Source organism: Morone saxatilis, unplaced genomic scaffold (assembly GCF_004916995.1).
Source record: "Morone saxatilis isolate NCDOM2014 unplaced genomic scaffold, NCSU_SB_2.0 Contig18, whole genome shotgun sequence".
Lineage (NCBI taxonomy): Eukaryota > Metazoa > Chordata > Actinopteri > Moronidae > Morone > Morone saxatilis.
The window spans coordinates 14,169,634-14,193,741 of NW_023339740.1; the positions used below are offsets into that span (position 1 = coordinate 14,169,634).

Genomic DNA, 24,108 nt, shown 5'->3' on the forward strand with positions numbered 1-24,108 from the left:
TGTGGTAATGATTTGTATTTAAATTATTTGTTCAGATGACTTTAGGGTCTTAGTCTGAGCAGAATACATCCTAGCAAATAATGACTTCTTCTGGGGTTGAATTTGGATTTCATATGCGTGAAATCAGAAACTAATGTCAGCTAGTATTGATTCAGCAGTCAGCCGTGTCTGTGTTGCCCATGGCTCTTAGAAATATATAATTTTTATTACAGCATTTTTCATAATTAGCTGCATACTTAAGATTGTCAGGTGCTCTCCAAGACAAGAACTTTAACAGCCTTATTTTACCTTTGAAGTTTAAATATTAATGAAGTGAGAGTAAATGATAAAATATGGATGCTCAAGTCATGGAGAGGTGTAACAGGCTGACAAATATCGTAGTCTTCCCACAACAAAACCCTAGTTCTACGTTGGTGTAACTTACATAGCATTTTGTCAAGAAGTATTTTAGGTTTTCTGAGAACTAAAAATACACAGTGGCTAAAATTCACAAGTGAAATAGACAGAAGACACAACAACTCCTTCACATTGCTTCTAAGTTTATTGCAGGAAGTCTTTTCACCCCCACCGTTTGCACAACTAAACCTAACCCACCCAAAAAGAAGGTTTTAAACTACCTTATATACAACACTATCTCTATTTTGAAGGTAACCCCCCCCAGTGACTCAGGCACACAGTCCATTTATTTCATACATCATGAGGAAAAAAATTATAGATAGATAGATGTGCATGTGTCTAATATGCATAAATTGTGGACCGACAAGATAAATAGTGTTCAGTTTCTGACCTTACATGCTGAATGAATGCTGATGGTCATCTGTAGACACGGGAACGTACTGTACACTGAATTGATAGAACTTCAGAGAAAAGGGTGGCCTGAGCTGTGGGGTTTTATTCCTCTGGGATCTGAACAGTGAGTCAGAGAGAGGCAGAAGGGAGAAACAGACAAGAGGAATCCCCAGACACAGCCGCCTCTGCAGAAACATGGAGAAGTCAGGCAAGACCATGAGGGCTTAAAGGGAACTGAACATCCCTGTGTGTCCCTGTGCGTAGCTGTGTGGAATGGAGCATGAAAGACTAGGATGCTGAGTCCCAGCTGTGCCCTCTGTCCTGGGACTCCAGCAAGGCTCAAAGGAACCCTTCCTCCAGGCCCTTAAGGCAACACGAGCAATTCACAGCCAGAACGGGCTCATCAGATAGACGCAAAACTCCCCTTTGACCGATGAATAATTACTGAAGCAACTGAGTTGGCACGGTGTCTCTAGTTTTTCACAGACAGGGACATATTACTATTGTTCTCATGGTTTTACACCGCTTCTCAAATTGTTGTCACAGCCTGATGCAAATCTCCAGCTGAATAAAAAATACAGATTTGATTGTGGTCTGTCATAAAATGTTAAAGTAAACTAAATACAGTCTACTGAGCCATGAATAACACATTTGATTATCATATAAAATATTGAAGATGCTCTCCGCACCCTGAGGGAGAGGGCTCTCCTCATATGCCAGTGCTGGTCATTTCATCTCAGCAGCAAACACAACTGATTAAACAGCCACTGCTGTCAAAAGTCACAGCACTTCCATGAAAACACAGAAGGCTGCAGAAAAAGACAAAAAAATATTGCCTTTGATTTTAACAACCACATTAACGGATCATTAAAGAGTAACTAAAACTGAAAACCATATATATATAAGTATTTAGTATTGTGGTTGATTAGTAATGGCTGATCTGGAGGCAGGTGACATATGTGGTGGCAGCTTTCGTCACGTGAGTTTTTTTTACAGAAGAGGGCACTATCTACTTTTGATTTTGCTTGTTGTCACTTGTGTCAGTAGCTGTATGGAGGTGCAAAGACATGGTGGCCGCAGGTGAAAACCGAGCACCATCCTGTTTAAGATTGGAGGTGTGGCAACTTTTTGACCTCCCAAAATATGCATTGTTTTGCATTTACCTTAAAAATAAAAAAAAATGTTCTTTTTAAGAAAATTGAGGAGAATATTTTTGTCTTAGAAATAAAATAATCGTTTTCTGTAATAATTTGTCTTCAATGTGATTGTTGGTGTTGAGGAAATTGTATTGTGAACCCAGTATCATGAATGGTAATGAATCTTGAGTTGAGTATATTGTTACAGCCCTAGCTCTGACCTAACAGAATCTTACACAGCACATCAAATACTTCAGAAACATACTTTGGTAATCACAGAACATGATAACCGTTTGCATAAGAATTCAATAATAATATAAATTTCCCATTTTCAGCCCATAATTTATCTGTCCTGATAATTATTGTGCATCCCTATTTTTGGCTCTAGATCACTATAGAGCCTATTAATGGTGTTGTCTCACACATACTAAACATAGTGGGAGTATGAGCTCCCATAGTGTTCAACAGAAGAGTTGTACCAGGAAGTGCCTCTTAGAGGAAATACGGGAATAGATCTAGCAATGCAGAATTAGTAGTGGAAATACATTTACAGTAGTACACTATCTAGATCAGCTGATGAGACCAGTGAGGATGAGGTCAAATATATATATTTGTTGGTGTATTTACAATAAATGCTCGTCTAATTACAGCAGATTAAAATAACACAAGAGATTAACATCATTCCACTGCTGAAATCTCAACAAATCACGCGTTGGTCTCCATCAGTAAAATACTTGTGGGTTTTGCCAGTTCAACCTCCATACCAGCCTACAAAGACTGGCTTGTGGCTGGTTGATCCAATAAAGCTTTCCAATAAATGTACAGCACGAAGCCCAATAAAAAGAGGAATCTCATCTCCACTGTGAGGTTCTCTAGAGGAATAGAGCTACCTGAACACAGCAGACATTATTTATATCTGAGGCAGCAGTGCTGTATTCGTGAAATAAAATAATACCTTTAAAGGCTAAACACAGTAAAAAACAACAGTGAACAGACACAAGCAGAAAACATAGTAGTCATGCTCTACATCCTGTTCTCCTCACTCGAGCAGAAGACATCTGAAAATAAATTACTGCAAAGGCGGCTTCCTTGTCCTCTGCTCTTCCAAAGCAACATCTTGTGAATTATTAAAACCACTTAACAGGTCATTCCTATGCAGTACTGTCCTCGGTTTTATTCAAAACTATTTCTGAAGTAAATTTAGCCTCTGTGCACTTCGTTATTGCTGAGATTATTATGTATAATAGGTCACCTTGCCTTTTGTATGTTAGCCTGTATTCAAATATGCAGGTCAGATTTACAGAAAAGAAAAATAGTAGAATGATAGATTATTTTTTTTTTTTCTTCAAATTTACATCTCAACCCAAGACCTGAGCTCAGTATGTGTACTGTTATTCACAGGTGGCATGAGGTGAATCTTAATGTTGAATTCATTGCACATGGCAACCTGCAATACATCTCAAAATACAGAGATAAATTCAGTGATTCATTACACCATGACTTTTAGTCAGTTACCACTATGTTGCAAAATGTCTGTTATTTCATCAATTAGTTCCTATCTTAATATAATTGATTATCAATTGATGAATATTGTAATTAGTAATTAAACATTTGAGTAAGAGGATTAAAATAAATAAAAAACGGATTTTGTATCAGTCTGTCTAAACTAATGGATGTTGTTTATTTGCTATTTCCATGTTATCTTTGTTTGTTATCTTTGTTGCAGAACAGTGTGTGCACAGTGCAATACTTGGAGCCCACATTATTTTAATACCAACATTAGCATTCAGGGTGATGACAGACACCTGCTGTGTCTTGTGAAAATGGGATGCACCTGCCACACACCACACGATGCTGGGCTGTTCCCTGTTATCCAGGGGAAAAAAACTAAAAGAAAGCTGCGAGGAGATTGGAAATGAAGGAGCAGACCGATGACACATACATAGCAAGATGTGGGCAGGGTGAGGGGGAAAAGGAGCGAAGGTTAAGCAGTTGATTGACAAGCAAATAAACAGATCTCTTAACACCTCTCTTTAACATTCCCAGTTGATAGCATCCTCCTTTCTCCTCTGTTGCATCTGGCTTTGATTCTTGACTTCTGAATCTCTTTCTCATTAAAATGAATATTCTTGCACTTTCTGGTTGTTTTTAGCCTTCACCTCAGAGGCACATCAACTATATGGATCAGCAAATATTTGAATAAACATGTTTTAATATCAAAGAAATGTCACTGAAAGTATCAACATTCGCACCGGGGCTGTGTGTGAACATTAATACTGGAACTGATGTGAAATTAAGATTGGCACTTACTATGGGGTATATTCTGTTGACATTTATCTAGAAACGTGAGTTCACTTTTTCTGATGCATATAAGTAAACTCAAGGTATCACTGAGTAATATCTGTGATATATACAGTAAAAGCTTGATGCCAGACTACCTATTTTCTGTGGTTTTGTTTTTAGAGTGTGAATTTCTCACCTCTCTCTCCTCCTCCAGGTTCAGACCACCACCATGTGCATCTCTGTCAGTTTGAGTGGGTCGGTGGTGTTAGGCTGCCTCTTTGCTCCCAAGGTCCACATCATCCTATTCCAGCCGCAGAAGAATGTCAGCACTCTCAGAGTGGCCACCACCCGCTTCAGCGTCACCACCGGCCCAGGCTCCAGTTTCTCTCAAGGTACCACCTGATATACAACAACATCACGGTGGCGTTTGCTAAGCTCAGTACGAAAAAACAGTATATTTCAGGTATTATTACTGATAATAACTGTACTGAAATGAGACGTTATTACATTATTCATAATTGCTTTATCACTATATGAGGCCACCTTTCTGTCACACCATTAACATTGGCTGTTCAGGTCAGGCAGGGCAAAAAGGTTTAACAGTTTCTCAAAGGTTCTTTTGTTCCATTAAACTAACCAAACAAAATACAGAACATTTCTGTCCTGTCTAGAAATCAGTAATTTGAAGACAGGGGGCACCCACTGTTTCTGGATAATTAATTTAAAATGTGATAATAACACATAACTGCAGTGCAAATCACCAGATTTCATTACTTGATTAGCATGCTGCTAATTCATTTGTAAGAACATCCTGGCTGTTTACAGCACTGTAGCTCAGTGAAAAAGGAATGGCGGCGGGGGGCAGTGGTATACGTTACACACTCTATCTGTATTGTTTGTGTAATACAAAAGAACTTAGAGTTATTGTTTTTATGTTTTGCAGCATCAGCCTCCAATGTTGTTCCAACAGTCTGTAACGGACGAGAGGTGGTGGACTCCACAACGTCCTCCTTGTGAAGATTAGCTCAGTTCCTTTGCCAAGCATTGTAAACAGTTATATAATCACTAGTCCTGAATCAGGTGTCTCAGATATTAAAGAGGTAACACAGAAGATCGTCCTGACTTTGTTGTCCTCAAAGTGCTGTGAGTACAATGTCCCAATAATTTTATTTTGTTCTTTGACTCGTAGCGATTTTAAATGAGATGCCGATAAAGTCGCATATAGCCCTTGTTTTTATTGAAGATTCTACTTGCAACAATGGAGTAAATTATAGTAAATCTGTTAAATGTAATATATACAAGACGTTTTTAATGTAGATTTTGGTGAACCAGTTTGTGCTTTCTTGTAATTTATGTAAATAAAATGTGTTTTTTATTAATACCAAGGTGACTTATAGTCTATTTCTTTGCATGCTGCCTGCTGTCGTTCCACATTGTTACATGTAATTTACATCTGTGCCTTAAAAGATAAATATATATAATATGCTAAATGAACTGCACATATAAAATGTTTTTCAACCGTCTTGGACAAATAACTTTATATGTCTTGATGTTGATAGAGCTGCCATACATGGGCTCAGAGTCTTGCTCAACGACACTTGTGGAGGAGTTGGGGATCAAACCATCAACCGTGTGACGAATGTTTATCGTCCTCTACCTCCTGAGCCACAGACCTAAAAGAAATCCATGTATAAACTTGTTGAAGAACTGCAATTCATATCCAAGATCTTGACTATTTAAAATATATGAAGATGTTAGTACATTGGAAATTTGAGCGCAGTCTGGATTTGAAATCTGAGCTGTCTATTTATCAGCTTCAATAGCCAAGACCAAACAGTCTCTACATGAAAATTACCAGCACAAACATCATCATCTGCTGATATGGGATAAAATCCACCAAAGCTGTCGTACGAATAAACACAGCAGTCAGTACCTCTGTGTACACAAGGCAGATCCTTTGGAAAATAGACCCATACAGTATCTGTGATTTAACACTGCCATCTTGTGTCCACGTTGTTTGATCTAATCTCGCACACTGCAACATGCAGGCAGCCCTCGGGCTTGCAGTAAACAGAGTATTTGCATATGGAGGAAGTGGACAGATAATCAGAGTGCTGTCTTGCTTTATTAGATCTGCTTAGTGGCCATCATCAAATTACTGTGGATATATAAACCAGGTACAGCATGTACTGCAACAACTCCTTGCTGTAAGAACAAGAATGTAAACTAAACCTGTGTGTAATGTTCAAAGAAAAAGCCCTGTTAAGCTAAATATTTAGATGCACAATTAGGAAATAATTTATTATTTTACAGTATTACCTGATTGTATAAGAGAGTTGATAACAGCAGTCATGATGAACTTATTTGTTGAGAGTCATCTTCATCAGACAAATCCACAGTGTAAATGTTATGTAATTATCATTTCCTAAAAGGGAGAGTACAATGTCATGATTAAACACAGCAGACTGCAATCAGCATTGTTGCCAACAACACCATCCATAATAACATTTACTAAAATGTGTACAAATTGTAATAATCATTATCAAGTTGATTCTTCAAGTCAACCTTATTATAAAATTAATTTAATGTCTAAACACACACACACACCAGCTGTGCAATATTATACATCATATATCTGAGGTGTGAATTTAGCAGACAAAAGCTGCACATTAATTATTAGAGAAGATGTACTTTACTACTACTAAAGGGAACTCATTTTATACCTAAATTAACAGTGAATGTGAAAATCGAAAGGAAAAGAGAAAATGAAAGTTTCTCATTATTTTTGAGATACTAAGACAAAATATTGTGGTACTAAGACAAATTATTAAGATACTAAGTCAAAATATTAAGATACTAATATCAATATTTTGATAGAGTTTCTCATTATAATGACTTACCAAATCTTTTTTCCTATCACATTGGCAGGAATGGGCTTCCATAGGTAACTTCTAGTCAATGAAATTATAATGAAATTAAAACACCCCAGGTTGAGAAGAACCACTTATTAAATCAAAGTATAAATACTGAACTGTGAACTCATCTCTAACATGTTAATTTACTTTAGTAATATGTGTGAATTTAACACAATAATATTATTAAACTACGTGTGTAACAACTATGCTTAACAACAGTGAAGCTATAGTGTCTCCATATGTTAACAGAAGATAACAGTGGACGTTAACCTTGAACAAGATGGTATTTCCCGTCTATTATCCGGTGAACATTAGTCACACAGCAGCTGTATGAAGGGGCAGTAACACGCCGGGATACGCTGGGTGGCGGTACCGCCGTCAGCTAACGTTAGCTCTGCCGGTCCCCGGTCTCCACCCCGACAGCAGCAAGCAGGGAAAATACAGTGGAGCTCCACCTCTTCCTCTATGACTGTATTAAAGTGAATGTAAACTTCCCGTAAATCACTGTTACACAGCGCACCGACCCTCTGTCTGTCCGTCCGTCTGCTCTCCTGTCGCCCAGCCCGACTGACACCGTTTAAAGTTAAAAGGTGAGTTCCCAGCTGAGGAAGAATCAGGTCATCTTCGGAATAAAAATAAAAGCACTGAGGCTCTCCGACGGCCTCGATCAGAACACATCAAAACTACTGTTGTGTAGTAGTGAATTGCTGTTAGTTATGGTTGCATACATCTGTATCTATATAGTATCTGACGGGTTATTACTCAGTAAGTATGCATTGGGGCTTCATTGGTTTGTTTTGGTGCATACAGAGGGTTAGCTGGTTAGTGTAGGCATGTCTGAGCTTGTCCAGGCAGCTTGCCCAGGTCAGATCACGAATGTTGCAAGTTTCCGTGCAGGGTTTTTCAGCCAGGATCATGCCACCAAAGAGAAGAGCTGCTTCTGCTGCCAAGGCAGGTGGCAAGAAAGCAAAACAGGAGACACCAAAGATCAAGGATGCCTTCACCTCTGCAAAAGAGGCCCTTCTGGCTGCAGGGCCACAGGTGAAAGGCAAGAGGAAGGTGGATGAGCAGTGCGAACTGTCCGACAGTGGAGAGGTAAGAGAGAGCAACAATGCAAATGCCTGAATTTTATGCACTTCTTTAAATACATTGTTAAAAATGTTCTGTGTTGTCTCCACCAGATATATGAAGACTATGACTGCATGCTCAATCAAACAAACATTGGACATAACAACAATAAGTTTTATGTCATTCAAGTTATTGCATCAGGCAACGATTACTACACATGGAACAGATGGGGCAGAGTGGTAAGTTTGTCCTGCAACACAGTCGTACTAACTGTACTTTTTTCCGCTTTGCTCATAAATCTCATACATTTCTCTAAATATTAACCACTACTGCACTTGGAAACATCTATTGGAGTCACATTTTCCTGATGTTTTATTGTATATGTGCTCTTTCTGTGCTCCGAAGGGCCTATTGAAACTAATGTCTTCAGCAGATCCTTTATTAGATCAAATTATTACTGCACGTTATTTGAAGAGAAGTGTGTTGACTGTAATAGTATTTGCTAATGAATATATTCATTATTTGAATCAATGTATCATTAGTATAACTGTTGATGTTTAATACACTGTGGTAATAATCGGGACTATTGACAGCTGGTGCAGCGCATGTTAGTGTGGTTCATTTTATTATATAAAGCATATTGCCTCTGATTGCCTCATCTCTGATCTAAATTCAGGGGGAAACGGGACAGTGCAAACTTAACGAGTTTGATAAGCCTGAGAAAGCTGTCAAGGACTTTGAGAAAAAGTTCAAGGACAAGACAAAGAACAACTGGTGCGATCGGTCTAATTTTGTGTCTCACCCTGGGAAGTATACCCTGATCGAAGTGGATGGAGAACAGGATGCAGAGGTCAAGGTATGAAACCTAGAAGCAGACTTCATTAATGAACTTGTCGGAGGTGTTCCAAATATTTAAAATCTTTACAATTCCGTATAAGCCTACATGAAATCTCACTGGCTGTACTTACAGGTGGACAGTGTTGATGGAAAAACTGTCAGAATGTCTAAAAATGTCCTACCCTGCACCCTCGATGAGGCTACAGAGAGCCTCATCAAGCTCATCTTCAGCAATGACATGTTCAAGGAGGCGATGGAATGCATGAACTTAGGTGGGTGTGTCTCAGTTTACCAACCCTTTAATACAAACAGGGAGAGCTTACAGAAGTTCAGTGTATATAAGTACCTGCTCTGTCACATACCTGTTGGAATAGTGCCTGTTGCTCTAAATGGAAGGCCAATTTCCATACAAATGTAGGAACCTTACGACATCAAAGAGTGCAGAATTTGACATGTAAATGATTAACCAAAGGGTGAAGTCTGCATTTATACAGCACTTTATCTCATTTTGAACATACCGTGTCTGATAAGTGTCTTGGGCTTTGCTAACAAGATCATTGTTTTTTCTTGTTTGTTTCTAACTTTTGGAAGTAATTGAAGTAACAATTTGCACTATAAAATGTGCAAAATACAATGTGCCTCTTCTTAGCAAAAACCGTTGGGTTGGGTGTGTTTTTTTTATCTGTGTATGTATGTGTTTGTGTGTGTTAATGTTTTACAGACATCAAGAAGATGCCTTTGGGCAAACTCAGTAAGATGCAGATTGCAAAGGGCTTTGAAGTGCTGGAGGAGATTGAGGCAGCCATGAACCAAAAAAAAAAAGCAGGCAAGTCTCTGGAAGAACTTTCGTCAAAGTTCTTCACCACAGTCCCACACAACTTTGGCCGGAACAGACCGCCAACCATCAATACCAAAGAGATTGTGGAGCAGAAGAAAGAGATGCTTATGGTGGGATTTGTTTTTAGCTCATATGTTGGAATGAGCTGTCTTTGTATGTTTTCTCAGTCCTAAAGTCTTTCTCCTTTCACATGCTCTGTAAAGGTGCTGGCTGACATTGAGCTTGCCCAGACTCTGAAGTCAGAGACTGAGAAGGCTCAGGAAGAGATGATAGAGACAGTTCCTCATCCTCTAGACCAGGACTACAATTCTCTTAAGTGCAGGCTCGCTCTAATGGACAAGGGTTCAGAAATATTCAAGGTACTGTGTCATAAGCGATAATAACGTTCAGTAGCACTTCAACAAATCATCTTTCATTCATGTTGTCCTCCCGTCCACCAATATTAACACTTTTTTTTTTTTTTGCTTTTAAAGATCATAGAAAAATACCTGACAGTGACTTCATGTAGCTATCATAAGCCGAAAATTGTCAATGTTTGGGAAGTTGATCGAGAGAAAGAGGTAGGAACTACAGTCAGTCTTGTTTCATGTGATACAGAAGGCTGAAGTCCGGTGACCTAACACATACGATGCACATTGCAGGGAGAGCGGTTTAGTGAGAACGACAATCTGGATAACCGGCGTCTGCTTTGGCATGGTACAAACATAGCGGTGGTGGCAGCTATCCTGAAGAGTGGTCTGAGGATAATGCCCCATTCAGGAGGCCGCGTTGGTCGCGGTATCTATTTTGCATCTGAGAACTGCAAATCGGCAGCTTACGGTGAGGCTGTATGAAAAGACGGGTTGAATGAGATAATAATAACATGGTGTTTGAAAATCACATTTTTCTGCCATGTACTTGTAGTGCGTACCTCTAAAAACACTGGAGTGATGTTTCTGAGTGAGGTAGCCCTCGGCAACGAAAAGACCATCACCGAAGATGACTGTTCTTTGAAAAAGGCTCCTGCAGGATATGATAGTGTGGTGGCACGAGGAAGCGTCGAACCAGGTACAGTACTTCCTCAGTTTTATTTATATGGTAAAATAAACCATTATATTGAGAGAGCAAAATGCTTTTTGTGTCTAAAAACACAAAGTTAGAGTTGCATTTCTTAAACAGCAACTCGAGAAGAAACAAGAAACACTGTTTATGTTCGAGATCATATTCAATAAAAATCCTACTGTACTCATTTTGTTACTCGTTTTCACAATATTGCTGAAAATGAAAGCTTTTGAGAACTACTATGATATCATGTAACATTTTTTGCTTAGTAAAGCTGTTAACTTGTGTTTTCAGATCCATCCAAGGATGTCTTCATCACCCTGGAGGGCAAGACGGTGGCTGTGCCTCAGGGTAAGGCCATAAAACAGCCCCAGTTCTCAGATAGCCACTTCGGCAACAGTGAATATCTCATCTACAGAGAGAACCAGTGTCGCCTTCGCTACCTGCTGGAGCTGAACATGTGAACACGGTGCACTAATTCAATTCAAAGAAAGAAGCAGGTCTTTTAAAGGTTCCTCATTCCCTTAATACTGTATAAGGTGCTTCCTAATAAGCTTGGCTATGTTCTTCTCTCATAACCATATGGTTATTGTCTTTATTACTACAGTTATTGTGCAGATATTCCTACCATGATGCATAAAGAATTCATACTTCCTTGTGCCTTATATTTTGCACACTGTAAAAGTGGCTTGATGTGATAGACCAGGCTTATCCGTTATAACAAATACTGTATTTACTTTTCCCACTACAATGAAAAAAAATCTCTTTTTCACTTCTTACTAGATTGTAATTTTTAAATATCTAACAGGCCTCAAGCTATTTGCACAGTTTTCTTTTCAAGTCACATGCTGCCCCTTGTTTTCTATTTGGTATCTCAGTTGTGGTTTGAGTAGCTTAGCTTTTTTTTTTAATCGCTGTGGCAATGCTAAACCGTCGTCAGAAAGAAAATGTTGCTGATATGTAGGAGTAATTTGCCGCATGCTTTTGCAGTTATATAGTAATTTTTAATCATGTTGTATGGTAGACCAGAAGTGAAAAAATATACTGTATGCAGAGATAGGTTTACAGGCAGAAGGATAAAGTGCAATTTGTGGCTAATGTTCAAGCACTGGTACAAATCTAATTCAGCTGTTAAGAGAGACTCTGAATGTGCATCTGCAATGCAAAGTAATGTAACATGTATGTCATGAATAGCCTAGTAGGTCTTCTAATAGGTCTTCTAGCATCATTACATATGTCACCACATGGTGTCAGTAATGAGCAACTCTCTTTGTTATGCAATTGCCTTAACATTTTTGCACTAAGACATCACTTGAATCAGTGATTAGTTAATAAACTGAAGTTCTCCTCAAATGTGTTGCAATGTTTTTCCTTTTTGGAATTTGAGCTTTAAGACTTACTTGCATACTTGCTATTTTAGGTGTTTTCCAGTCTTAGAGCTGATATGTTTGTCATTGATAACTAATAATGTTTTTGATGCAAGACATTTTCAGTATGCTGGACTTCATTTGATAAAAGGCAATACAGGTTGTTTGTACATTGGTAATACATCGAGAACAAATTAAACTTTTTGGGATGGATGAAATGTGTACTGTTGCCTTGTATTATACCTCCACTCTGAGACAAATTTAATAATGAAAAATATTCAGGTACAGTACTTTTTGGGCTCAAAATAGAAATTTTACTGAACCACTACTATGGAATACAGGTGATTGGGGTGTAAAGAAAACCACCTCTATAGAGAGATGTATGCATGTTGTTGTAGTGCATTTCATTTCTGTCACTTCAGAAGTAAATCCCTTATTTAATATCAGTGGAGCATTTACATTCTCTAGTAATGTTACAGTAGCCTCTGATTTAAATAAAAAACATGACTTTCTCCCTTAAACTGGTGGAAATTAGGACCCAGGGAAGTCTGGCCTCTGGAAGTGGGACAGTGGAGTGTGTGTCTATTTGAAAGAAAAAAAAAAAAACACTACACAATACAATGTGTGACAGTCACTGCCATACACAGAACAGGACAGGAATGAGAGTGTTACTAAAGGAGAGAGAGGAAGCATAATTCACCATCTTATGGCATCATGGAATTGTTGATCAGCACTTCTTTAATTGGATATATACATGTGCGATAAGTCTGGACCTCTGGACAGAAGAACCAAACACCTGTTTGGTCTGAACTGACTGAACCACACAAACGGAGAGTGGATCATGGGTAAGTAAGTGCTATATGTGTTTTTATTTTTGGTGATAAAAATCTAGATGGAAATTCACTTTGAAGAAATCAAAATGTTTTACCACACAATGACATATTGGTATTTAAACAGATTTTTCATAGATTTACTATCAGCACACATGTGCATACTGCAGATAGAAAAAATGTGAGGTACTTATACTTTCCCAAATCACGTGCCTAAATAGACAAAAACTTAATATAAATTGATTTAACTATACCAATTCACATATTCAGTGTATTCCAAAGCAAAGTAGTAAAAGTCTTTGTATTAGAACTGCATACACAGCATGTTCATTGCTTTTAAAGACAGAACATGCAAAAGCTTTGATTGCCTTTTTCCTTGTTAGCAATTGTTGGACAGAAAGGACAGACTTACATCCTCCTATATTAATGGATTTATAATATCATAATTGTCCGTACATCCAACAAAACCTCACATGTACATTAGCTTTTGTTTACTCATGAACGCTCTCCTTTGGTTGTATATGATACAGTCTAGTATATCACGAGAGTTTGTTAATCCATTTTCACAGATTCTCATTTCTGAGATAAAAGTAAAGAGTCAAAGGCATTTGAGAGTGAAAGAGGATCAACAAATGTAATGTTAAACGAATAAATATATATATAAATATATAATAGACTCCAGTTGGACCTAAAACAAAGGCATTCTGAAAAACCTTAACTGAGATCACTGCAAACAGCTCTCTGCTTATTGTCCTCATAACTCTTATCTTTAAAAGCTGTGTGGAATTTCCCTCAACGGAGCTAATACTGATTTTGCATAAAGTAGGCTGCCATTTCTGTATTTAATAATTTCGCATTTAAATTGTATCTGTTTACACTTGAAACATGTAAGCAAGTGTTTTCATGTTTCAAAATTAGAGATGAATACTCAGCAAAAATGTTAACATGATGTTAAATAATCAAACTTTATCCCGAATCAGTATTCCTATTGTTATTCCTACATGTTATATAGATAGAGGGGAAAACATATATACAGAAGGATGGATGCTCCATGGTCTGAACATGCTTTATATGGGTGTTATTTATATTTGGAAATAACAGTTTTTTATGTCTTCTCAGCACAGGACATCCACATATGAAGACACCTGAAAATACAAATGGAGGAAGTTGTGAATGAATAATGGCCGATAAGACTGGTCCCATGATAGCTTCTGTTCCAAATCACCCAGTGACCAATCTCACCACTGCCCTATGGGAGCCCAATCCTACGGTTCCTGCCGCTGTGGGCGTCGTCACAAGCTCCCAGTCACAGATCAAAGACCTTTTTGGGTTGTTCTGCATGGTGACCCTTAACCTCATTGCTTTGTTGGCCAACACTGGTGTGATGGTGGCCATTGCCCGTGCTCCTCACCTGAAGAGGTTTGCTTTTGTGTGTCACCTTTGTGCAGTGGACCTACTGTGTGCCATCCTCCTCATGCCTTTGGGTGTCATATCCAGCTCACCGTTCTTTGGCACTGTGGTGTTTACTGTTCTGGAGTGTCAGGTTTACATCTTTCTCAATGTTTTCCTCATCTGTCTGTCTATTCTAACCATCACAGCCATCAGTGTGGAGCGTTACTTCTATATTGTACACCCCATGCGTTATGAGGTCAAGATGACCATCAACCTTGCTATTGGTGTCATGGTCCTAATTTGGGTAAAGTCAGTCCTGTTAGCTTTGGTCACGCTGTTTGGATGGCCAGCTTATGGACATCAGAGCTCTATAGCTGCAGCTCACTGCTCTCTCCACGCGAGCCACAGTCGTCTAAGAAGTGTGTTTGCTGTGCTCTTCAGTGTGGTCTGTTTCCTGGTTCCTGCGGTGGTTATCTTTGCTGTTTACTGTGCCGTGTATAAGGTCGCTCGTTCTGCAGCCCTGCAGCAGGTCCCTGCTGTGCCAACGTGGGCAAATGCGAGCCCTGCTAAAGATCGCTCGGACTCCATCAACAGCCAGACCACCATGATCACCACCACCCGTACTCTGCCCCAGAGACTTTCTCCAGAGAGGGCCTTCAGTGGAGGCAAGGCTGCCCTTACTTTGGTGTTCATTGTGGGTCAGTTCTTGGTTTGCTGGTTGCCCTTCTTCATCTTTCACCTGCAAATGTCGCTGACTGGCTCCATGCAGAGCCCTGGGGACTTAGAGGAGGCAGTTACCTGGCTGGCCTACTCCTCCTTTGCAGTTAACCCGTTCTTCTATGGCCTGTTGAACAGGCAAATCAGAGAAGAGTTAGTAAAGTTTAGACGCTGCTGCTTAACCCAGCCGGCGGAGTTTGGGGCATCCAGCCATGAGGGTTCCCTCCAGGAGAACTTCCTCCAGTTCATCCAGAGAACCAGTAGCACAGCTGAAACCTTATCCGGATGTGCTAACTCCCATCCCAGAAACACTACGGACCAGGGGATAAAGATCCCTGGACAAATACCCGAGGAGCATGCTTAGACATTGACCAACATGAGTTTTGGAATACAGTGCTAATATATGGGCCGTGACAGTTTGTGAACCATTTTTTTTAAGGGATACACTCACATTTTACTGTATACCGTAAAACAATACTGACTGTCCATATATACACAGAAACAATCATTGGCTGCTGTAGTTATTCCTTCTGTTCAGGCAACAAAGAAAAATTATTTAAAGAAAATTCAATGTCAGTGATGGGGTACAAATTCTACAGTCATTGTTTAATGCAAAAATCCCCACTTGATTTGGATAACATAGCCTTTTATTATCTTCAGCTGAATTTAAGGATTTTTTTTCTTTGCAAGAAAAAATAACTAGATCTTGTCCCCTGACACAAAGGGATCTATTTGTGGCCAGTATGACAAGAGGAACAATTACAGCAACCAATAATCCTTCTAATTTACTTATGGACATGTTTGTATTGTTTTAGGGTGAGCTTGAAAAATGTGAGCCTATCTTTTAAGTACATATTCAATACCCAGTGCCTTTTATTGTCTAATTCAGGTAGGCCTTTTCATTTTAGGTCAAGGGGCTGTACTGTAACATGAAATACAGAAATAGTGATAAATGTGCACACTTTCCATTCATATTACAGTTGACCTGCTTTTAATGATGTTTGTAGAAATGTTTCATTATGTTTATAAATGTAAAAAGTCTGGAGTGTAATTACAATAACAAGGACATGATTGAATGGATGTTTAAATGTCATATTGTATTTAATTAGGAACCATTTATATTCCATATGAATATGAGTTGGTTCCACTGTATAATTTTTTCATGTCAATAACAATATCTATATCAGTGACTGACTCTTTTGAACTTTGTAAAGTGTTTGATGATGTAAATGTAAGGAATAACTTGATAAACAGCAGCATAGAGTGAGTCCCACATATCACCAAATAATCCTTTCAGAGCACAAACACAGTGGCCTCCGCGATGTGAGGAGCTCTAATGAATCTGAGGGACAATACCTTGGAGTTCCTGTGTGCAACAGATATGCTGATCGTCGGTGAATGTCATCTGTCGTCATGGAAATTGAGTGAGCCTGTGACTCACATAGCAACGAGGACCTTTCGGCTGGATGTATGCTTTAGCTTTAGATCCTGATTGGAGTCCACTAATTCTGGTTCATGCAGACTGACACACACACACACACACACACACAGCCTATAAGTTCAGATGGAGGCTCGTTAACATGTGGATAGAGCCTGAGGGTAAGGCACAACTCCCTGCGAATATGGACTGCTATAGTAGTGACATCGGTACAGTGAGGTAGAGATAGTGAATTTACAATGGAAATCATTACTGGCCATTGATAATGCTCTAAGGGTGGTAACAAAGTGCTATTTTATGGCCTTTGCTGTTTGTATTAGTCTTTCACAAACAGCAGAAACGACGGATAAAGAAGAACAGTGTGGTCAAAGCAAATAATGGCAAACACCATTTTGCTGTATAGCATCACTAACTGGAGTATACACACTCTTACATAACTGTGGTTGTGTATTTAATACTTTTAGGCGCACACTGCATTAGCTCTCTCACCAGGTGGATATGGCTGCTGCATGAACACACACATCACAGAAACATGCTGGGAGACTTTTATGGATAACATCCTGGATTATTGATATATATATATGTCTGTCTGTTTCTTTTCTTTGTCTCCTCTCAGTTCATTTTCTGCTCACAAGTGTCTAGCCATTCAGTAATGAGACCAGCAGTGCACATTTTACATTATTTAGCCAAACACAATGACAGCTGCTGACAACATATGGAAAAAATGTGCATGCAGAGATTTGAATTTCATGAATCCTTGTGTGCACACAATGATAAAAATAGAGTAGAAACAAAACATCATCTGGATCTGGAAACCAATATCAACAAATACAAATTCGTCTGGATGTCTTATTATGACCTGTCTGAACAACTTCTGAATCACTATCCATCACATCACACTCAGGTCTCTGTATTTAGACATGATTTTTAATTAAAACAGATTAGAATGACATGTTGTTCCAGAAACATCTGGAAGACCAGGTGTGACTACTGGAGCTCTGCATTTTGATCTCTCTTCTCAAATCTAATCAAGAAAATTTGTTGTTGTTTTTTTGTTTTGCATCTTTTTTCATGTTTTGCTGATGTTAAAAATGTCTCAGTCTGGAAATTTAATTCCAGATGTCTAGGACCTGAGTATGGTTTATACACAGTATGAATGACAGAAGACAGCAAGAGCAAAGATCACCTACTGAGCCAGGTATTGCTGATGGTTTTCTGTAGAGTGGTGTTACACAAGTACTGTAATCTCATCAGGCTGAATAACCGCAAAGGAGAGCATTCACTCCAAAGTCAAAGGGCTTAATCTAGGCTGAACTAATGAAAGACAATACAGATTTAGACATGACAGCATACACACTTTGATGTCTCCTGCAGAAAGAAAATAAAAAGTCATGAAGGTTTGTGTGAGACATGTGGATTAAGGAACATTACTTGGAAGAGCAAAGGAGATTTATGTTGTTAGTCAGGTAACAGCAAAGGACAATCTTATTGACAACCATTAAAATGAATATTTTATACACCAACCCAGAGATGTACCAGATGTATCTAAATTAGCATATGTTAAGCAGAGCATCTACAGACCTCAGACACAATCACAACACAATATTGAGGGCTCTTCATCACCATGGTTTCCACACACACACCATTAATCAACTGCTAATCAATCCCTGCCTGCCTCCACTACCACTGCAGTGCTGCTGCGCTTAGGAAAACAAGTATTTTGGTATTATTGCAAACACTGAGACAAAATGAGCTATTTGAGCATGTGTGAGTGGAAAATGCAGCTGATTTTATCATCAGTGATAGATAATGAGGATCTATTTTTAAAACACTACAATGACAAACCATGGCCGACAGAGTGCGCTATATACCAGTGAATTCCCCTCCTTCCTCTTTGTTTGGACATCTCTGCCAAGAAGGCTTCTAGGAATTTTCAACAAACAGTGAGATACGTGTCTGCCAACAGTCTGCTCAAGCTTTTTTCTAAATGTGAAGGACGTCTCAATGTACATAAGATATTGTAGACAGATTGCTGTCTTTCTGTGGAATGTCCATGATCAGTGTCAATAAACAGTGTATTAACAGGCACAATTTATAAACTAGAGGCATTTGAAATATGCAGTGTGGATGGTCAGATACATTTTTCAATTATGCAGAAAAATTAGAAGTTTCATATGATGACTTGGTAAGGGGGCAGATAGTCATATTCATAGGTTAGAATAGACTGTTTCCTGTATGATTGCGTGGCTGCTGAGGGACAGAAAGAAACACTCCTGGTGTCACAGAATATCTGAAGCAATTTGATGATATAACTAGGTGCACTAAAAAGTAACCAACAGTACACTGATTACAGAAGTGAGGAGAATATAAAACCTGAAATCTAATCAAGAAAATTTGTTGTTGTTTTTTTGTTTTGTATCTTTTTTCATGTTTTGCTGATGTTAAAAATGTCTCAGTCTGGAAATTTAATTCCAGATGTCTAGGACCTGAGTATGGTTTATACACAGTATGAATGACAGAAGACAGCAAGTAGGAAGGTATTGCAGTGTAACATACACTAATTCATCTTGATCATACAGTAGAAAATTTGAGTCTTTAATAAATGCAGTGCTGGAGGTGTAACAGAAAATGGACTACATGTACAAAAACATAGGTACAAGGCTGTCTAAGGCAAAATATCAGCTTAATAACATTTTTATTAATAGAATCATCACTCGATTCTGCAATTCTCCTTAGCATTTTAACGTTTTTCAGCCCATTGTTTTGATGGCAACTTTACTGATTTGGTTCACTCTCACTGTTCTCATAGCAGTGCTTTTGGCTACAGCAAGCAGCTGTTTTTGGGTTAAAAACCCACCTGCTCAGTACCCAAAAGCACACAGACAAAGTTAGCAACAAGCTGGTGAAAACAGTATTTAGTAGCTAAAGAGTCAGATATTTTATTTAGTAGGTAGTAGAGAAAACAGAGCCAAAAGGGGAGTGAATAATAGACTTATATTCATCAGGTTGCTTGAAACACAAGTCCAAATGAATGCTCATATTTCTTTGTATCTGCTGGATGTGTAAATAAGCAATTAAATGCTGTATCCCAGAGGGAGGGAAATTATTTAATGGAACTTAAGATCTCTATCAGATTGGTTGATGTTGTCTTTATTTAGGATGTTGGTGATCATGCTGTTGATCCTATTCATATTGCTATAATAATAATAATAATAATAATAATAATAATAATATAATAAATTCACTTTAATTACCTGCTTCCAAGTAGTACTTCAGCATTTTCTCTGCTGGGTGCTCTGTATCTGATGGGCACTTGAAGGCCACAGGATATTTACACAAAGAGTGAGAGCAGGCAGGTCAACAATAGGTCACAACTTATTTTTGCCCCCGGGTACCTTAGCAGGTTAATACATCCATAAGTACATGGCTGTATTAACCTGCATTCGAGTAAAAATGCCATGACATTTATACTTAACACTAGAGGTGAATGTGGGCATGTATCATCAGCTACAAGTACCACACCAATATTCTGAGAGGTATTTACAGTATATTGAGTTGTTTGTTTCAATTATATGTGTTAAATTCTGTAGTTTCATACTCTATTTAGTATTTAGTTCCTAAGGGAAGTGTGAAGAGTCTAGAGGGGGTTGGGTTTTGCTACAAACTGTCTTCAGCCTACCAACAGCAAGTTATACAAACTGCACCAGATAATGATGAGTGCTCACGGACCACACACAAGCATTACTGTGTGTGGTCCATGAGGGGCAGTGGGTTTCTGAGGGTCAGTGACAGTGGAAGAGCAAAGTTCCTGCTTGGATGGATGATTAGAAGGACAGCTCTTGCCAAGAAGCTGTTGAAGTGTAGAGAAGTCTGATCTTAATGGACTGGACCAAGACTGCCAACTCTGCTTTCATGATGTAAGGAGGACGATTTATAGCCACGACAGTGCCAACAATACTGACCACTTATCATAATAACTCCATCAATATTTAAGGAGGAAGTGATGGCTGATTTTGTGTTATTAGCGATGGCCACTGGATATTTCTCATGCACATCTAAATGAGACTTTCCATGTAGTATGTCACATGGAAAATGTCGCTTAAGACAGGCCTTTAAAAGCCAATAAAGGCATTCCTCAACAAGAAGCAAGGCAGTCAGCAGTCCACTATGTTCCACCTGGGTGTCAGTGACAAGCCTGCAGAGGTTAGAGTGGTAAGGCATCCTCCTGCTACGCCCCACTCATCCTCCATATTTTCAATTACATGACCACAGCAGTCGACCAAGCTGAGACACAGCTCAACTCAGTGGAAATGGAGGACGAGAGATCAAAAGAAAAGAGACAAGCAGAGGAACTGATGGAAGTCAAAGTGGATGTGCAATCTGAAGATCTGAATTCCACCCACAGAGACACAAGGCCTCTGATTCACGACAGGGATCCCAAAAGAATCAACAAGAGTCTTAAGGTAAGTAATGTGCGCTGTCACAGAGATTTAATCAACACAAAACACATATAAACATTTACAGAGGACACACAGCACAGGCCTCAAACTGAGGCATGTCATTTCTGTCTAGGGAAACTGTCTAGAACTTGACAGGTCAGTAGAATAAACAAACCCGCTGTACACTGCATACTGTACCTCTCCTCCTGTCATTACTGAACCAGATGTAACACTGATCATGCATAGCTGAAGTAAAGCAGAAATATACATATGGTTTTAGTCTGACATAGATTTATTTTTTGTTTATAGGCCAATTACTTGTTATCAGGTAATATAAGACTACCATTTAAATGTGTTCAATATCAATAAGCTGCATAATACTGACCTCATGTGGACATGATCATAAACACAATTCTATTTTCTGCCTATAAGATAAACTGCAACGTATAAATAATTAAAGCTGACATTGTTTGCAATTAAAAACAGCTCAGTGCAGTACATTTGTGTGTATCATCCTCATTATGCACGTCAAGATTTTGCTTCCAGGCCTACAACATATCCAAGACCCCAGTTCTCAGTATTATATTTCACATTCTTGGTGAAACTGTCCTTAGAAATCACTTACAGTGTCTCTGTGTGTGTCTTGAGGTCACGTTTGAGGATGTGATTGCAGAGCCTCCCTCGGTGCGGAGCTTTGATAAAGTGTGGCTGTGGAGTCACGCCCTGTTTGAGTTGTCCAGACTATGGTGCTACCGCTTCATATCCCTTCTCCTGGCTGTGCCGGTCTCACTGGTAGCAGGGCTCCTCTTTGCTGTGCTCAGTTGCCTTCACATCTGGTATGACTATTTACTGTCCTTTTTTAGGGGTATGGAAGGATTTCTATTTTTATCGATGAGATGAGCTCATGTTTTGTCCACTTCCCTGTATCTCTCCAGGTTGATCATGCCTTGTGTGCAGCTCCTTCTTATCAACATGCACTGGGTCCAGACTGTGTGGGGCAGCATACTGAACATTCTCATCAGCCCCTTCTTCACCAGTATTGCAAAGTGCTGCAGTCGAATCACCATCTACCTGGCAAAAGATGAAGAGAGATAGAAAAACACAGTGTATAAATGTGTGGTTATGAACAGAGTATATGGAAAAAAGATTGCATACTAATTCCTTACAGCAAAATTATAATCAGCATCATAATTGATTATTTTGTGTTTTTGCTCACCTGTCATGACATTTGGCATGCTGACATACATGTCAAGTTGTCCCTTTTGTAACTCCAGACCTAAACAGGCATGTGTTGATTGAATGTAGGGTAAATGGTACTAAAACAATGAAATGCACAATTACAGAAAATAGCAAAAAATGTGTAATGCAATTAAATTACAAAATGATCTAAACCCAGATATATTGGCCTGTAAAGCAAAAGAGACCAAAAAGCATTTAGAGATGATGACTGTTGAGAGCTATTAAATTGTCTCTGGAAGTGTGTATCTTTGAGAAAGGCTAAATTATTACATTACTACATTACTGACGTTGAAATTGTAAATACGTTGAATGAAATTGCATTTATGAATTCTTATAAATGTTTAGTCTTTCTTATATTGTCCTTTTCTGTCCTGTTTGGAGATGAGTTGACATAATGAAAATTGTTTGGTTAAATTTGATTAAAACATTTCCCATATTATTGAGGACTGCTGCAACATTATTTTGCATTAGGGGTGCGTCAGATGTCATCTGACCAAGTTAATCAGGAGCCACAGACCAAATAACGGTACTAAAAAAGATGTAAAAGGGCCCACAAATTCAAATCAGATTCAGTTCATATCAAACCAGTAAGCACATGGATGTGGCACATTTATGCAGATAAAACATTTTTCTGTCTTAAATAAAACCTAATTACCTTACATATATGTGTGACCTCAATGCAAACAGCATCAAAAGTTGAATTTCAATAAGAGAAAAGTGAAATGCTGCCACTGTGCAACACTCACGTCACTGGAATCTAGTCATCAAGTTAGGTTAGGCGGTATCTTTATTTACATTATGTAGTTTTAAAAGACTGTTACAAAGTGCTTTATAGAGAAAAATTACAGTAAATCAAGTAGTCATGACAAGAAAGTGTTAAAAGACAATAAAACAGTGCTTTTTATTTAGTGAGGTTTTCACATTACTTTAATTTTAGAAAGAGTAAAGAAAGACAAGCTAATCAATATTTGGTCTCTCTGATGATGCACAGGTGAGTCACTTAATGGAATAGTTTGACAACTTCACTTTCTTACCGATAGATAAATTGATACCACTCTCATGTCAGCTCAATATGATGCTATATACCACCAGCAGCCAGTTAGCTCAGCTTAGCATAAAGACTGGAAATAAAGGGAAACATGTTTTATTGGTGGTTTATGTTTGGCACTATTTCTTAGCAGGGAGGTTGTGGAGAGTCCAGGAAGTCAGTTGTGGTGGTAGGAAGATTTTGTTACCATTCGGACAGAACCAGGTTAGCTTTCCTCCATCTTTCCAGTCTTTATGCTAAGCTAAGCTAACTGGCTGCTGCCCAAAATGTGCAACAATTTATTTAATTTGCTGAGTTTTATAGGTTAGACCAGGGTACCACTAAGGATATTGAGAATATTATTTATGTGTATTTAATACAAAGTAGTCATAAGTAACACACACAGCTCTGTTCATTTCAACGGGAGCACCTCCAATGTTTGTAAAGTAACCAGGGTTACTGATACCCACCCTTACCATTACATACAATATGACTCTAAATATAGGTCTGAGAGCCTGGCATGTCTGTCTACATTAAATGGAAGACAGGAGCCGGTGCAGTCTCAGCTGATTGCATTGACACCCATAGAGGCAAAGGTATGCCCACCATGACTCTCTGCTGAGCTATTTCTGTCCCCCTGCCTCCATGCCTAACTGGCCTCTTCTCTCTCCATTGCCACGCCAAGAATACTCCTCTAATTGGGTTGGCTCCCGATCACATGCGCTCTGATCCCATTCCTACCCTCCCTCCTC

General features: G+C 38.8%; 4 protein-coding genes across 4 annotated transcripts in view; all 4 read left to right on the forward strand.

Annotated features, from left to right (window-relative positions):
* grm2a (glutamate receptor, metabotropic 2a) overlaps positions 1-5,491 on the forward strand; it is an 8,724-nt gene extending 3,233 nt beyond the window's left edge. The window contains exons 3-4 of the mRNA XM_035662097.1: positions 4,423-4,600; positions 5,152-5,491. Of these exons, the coding sequence (XP_035517990.1) occupies positions 4,423-4,600; positions 5,152-5,225 (252 nt within the window). The 3' untranslated portion in view covers positions 5,226-5,491. The remainder of the gene's footprint in view (positions 1-4,422; positions 4,601-5,151) is intronic.
* Positions 5,492-7,545: 2,054 nt separating this feature from the next.
* parp3 (poly (ADP-ribose) polymerase family, member 3) lies at positions 7,546-12,260 on the forward strand. The gene is made up of 11 exons (XM_035662233.1): positions 7,546-7,713; positions 8,021-8,218; positions 8,305-8,430; positions 8,868-9,047; positions 9,162-9,300; positions 9,750-9,976; positions 10,070-10,225; positions 10,340-10,426; positions 10,508-10,685; positions 10,770-10,913; positions 11,202-12,260. Exons 2-11 carry the CDS (start codon positions 8,039-8,041, stop codon positions 11,369-11,371), a joined length of 1,587 nt encoding a protein of 528 aa, XP_035518126.1. The 5' UTR covers positions 7,546-7,713; positions 8,021-8,038; the 3' UTR covers positions 11,372-12,260.
* A 1,972-nt stretch (positions 12,261-14,232) lies between these two features.
* Positions 14,233-15,911, forward strand: gpr61l (G protein-coupled receptor 61-like). Its single transcript, XM_035662380.1, has one exon. It carries the CDS (start codon positions 14,285-14,287, stop codon positions 15,575-15,577), a length of 1,293 nt encoding a protein of 430 aa, XP_035518273.1. The 5' UTR covers positions 14,233-14,284; the 3' UTR covers positions 15,578-15,911.
* A 5,002-nt stretch (positions 15,912-20,913) lies between these two features.
* Positions 20,914-22,753, forward strand: LOC118328577 (caveolin-2-like). Its single transcript, XM_035662353.1, has 3 exons — positions 20,914-21,114; positions 21,739-21,926; positions 22,026-22,753. Exons 1-3 carry the CDS (start codon positions 20,914-20,916, stop codon positions 22,183-22,185), a joined length of 549 nt encoding a protein of 182 aa, XP_035518246.1. The 3' UTR covers positions 22,186-22,753.
* The last annotated feature ends 1,355 nt before the right edge of the window (positions 22,754-24,108 follow it).

What these genes read in the sequence shown, in the direction of transcription:
- gpr61l (XM_035662380.1), top strand. Translation starts at nt 14,285, where the DNA reads ATGGCCGATAAGACTGGTCCCATGATAGCTTCTGTTCCAAATCACCCA.
- LOC118328577 (XM_035662353.1), top strand. Translation starts at nt 20,914, where the DNA reads ATGACCACAGCAGTCGACCAAGCTGAGACACAGCTCAACTCAGTGGAA. An exon ending in GAATCAACAAGAGTCTTAAG is followed by an intron (nt 21,115 to 21,738) that starts GTAAGTAATGTG and finishes GTGTGTCTTGAG; the next exon opens with GTCACGTTTGAGGATGTGAT. An exon ending in CTCAGTTGCCTTCACATCTG is followed by an intron (nt 21,927 to 22,025) that starts GTATGACTATTT and finishes GTATCTCTCCAG; the next exon opens with GTTGATCATGCCTTGTGTGC.
- parp3 (XM_035662233.1), top strand. Translation starts at nt 8,039, where the DNA reads ATGCCACCAAAGAGAAGAGCTGCTTCTGCTGCCAAGGCAGGTGGCAAG. An exon ending in AACTGTCCGACAGTGGAGAG is followed by an intron (nt 8,219 to 8,304) that starts GTAAGAGAGAGC and finishes TGTCTCCACCAG; the next exon opens with ATATATGAAGACTATGACTG. An exon ending in ACGAGGAAGCGTCGAACCAG is followed by an intron (nt 10,914 to 11,201) that starts GTACAGTACTTC and finishes TTGTGTTTTCAG; the next exon opens with ATCCATCCAAGGATGTCTTC.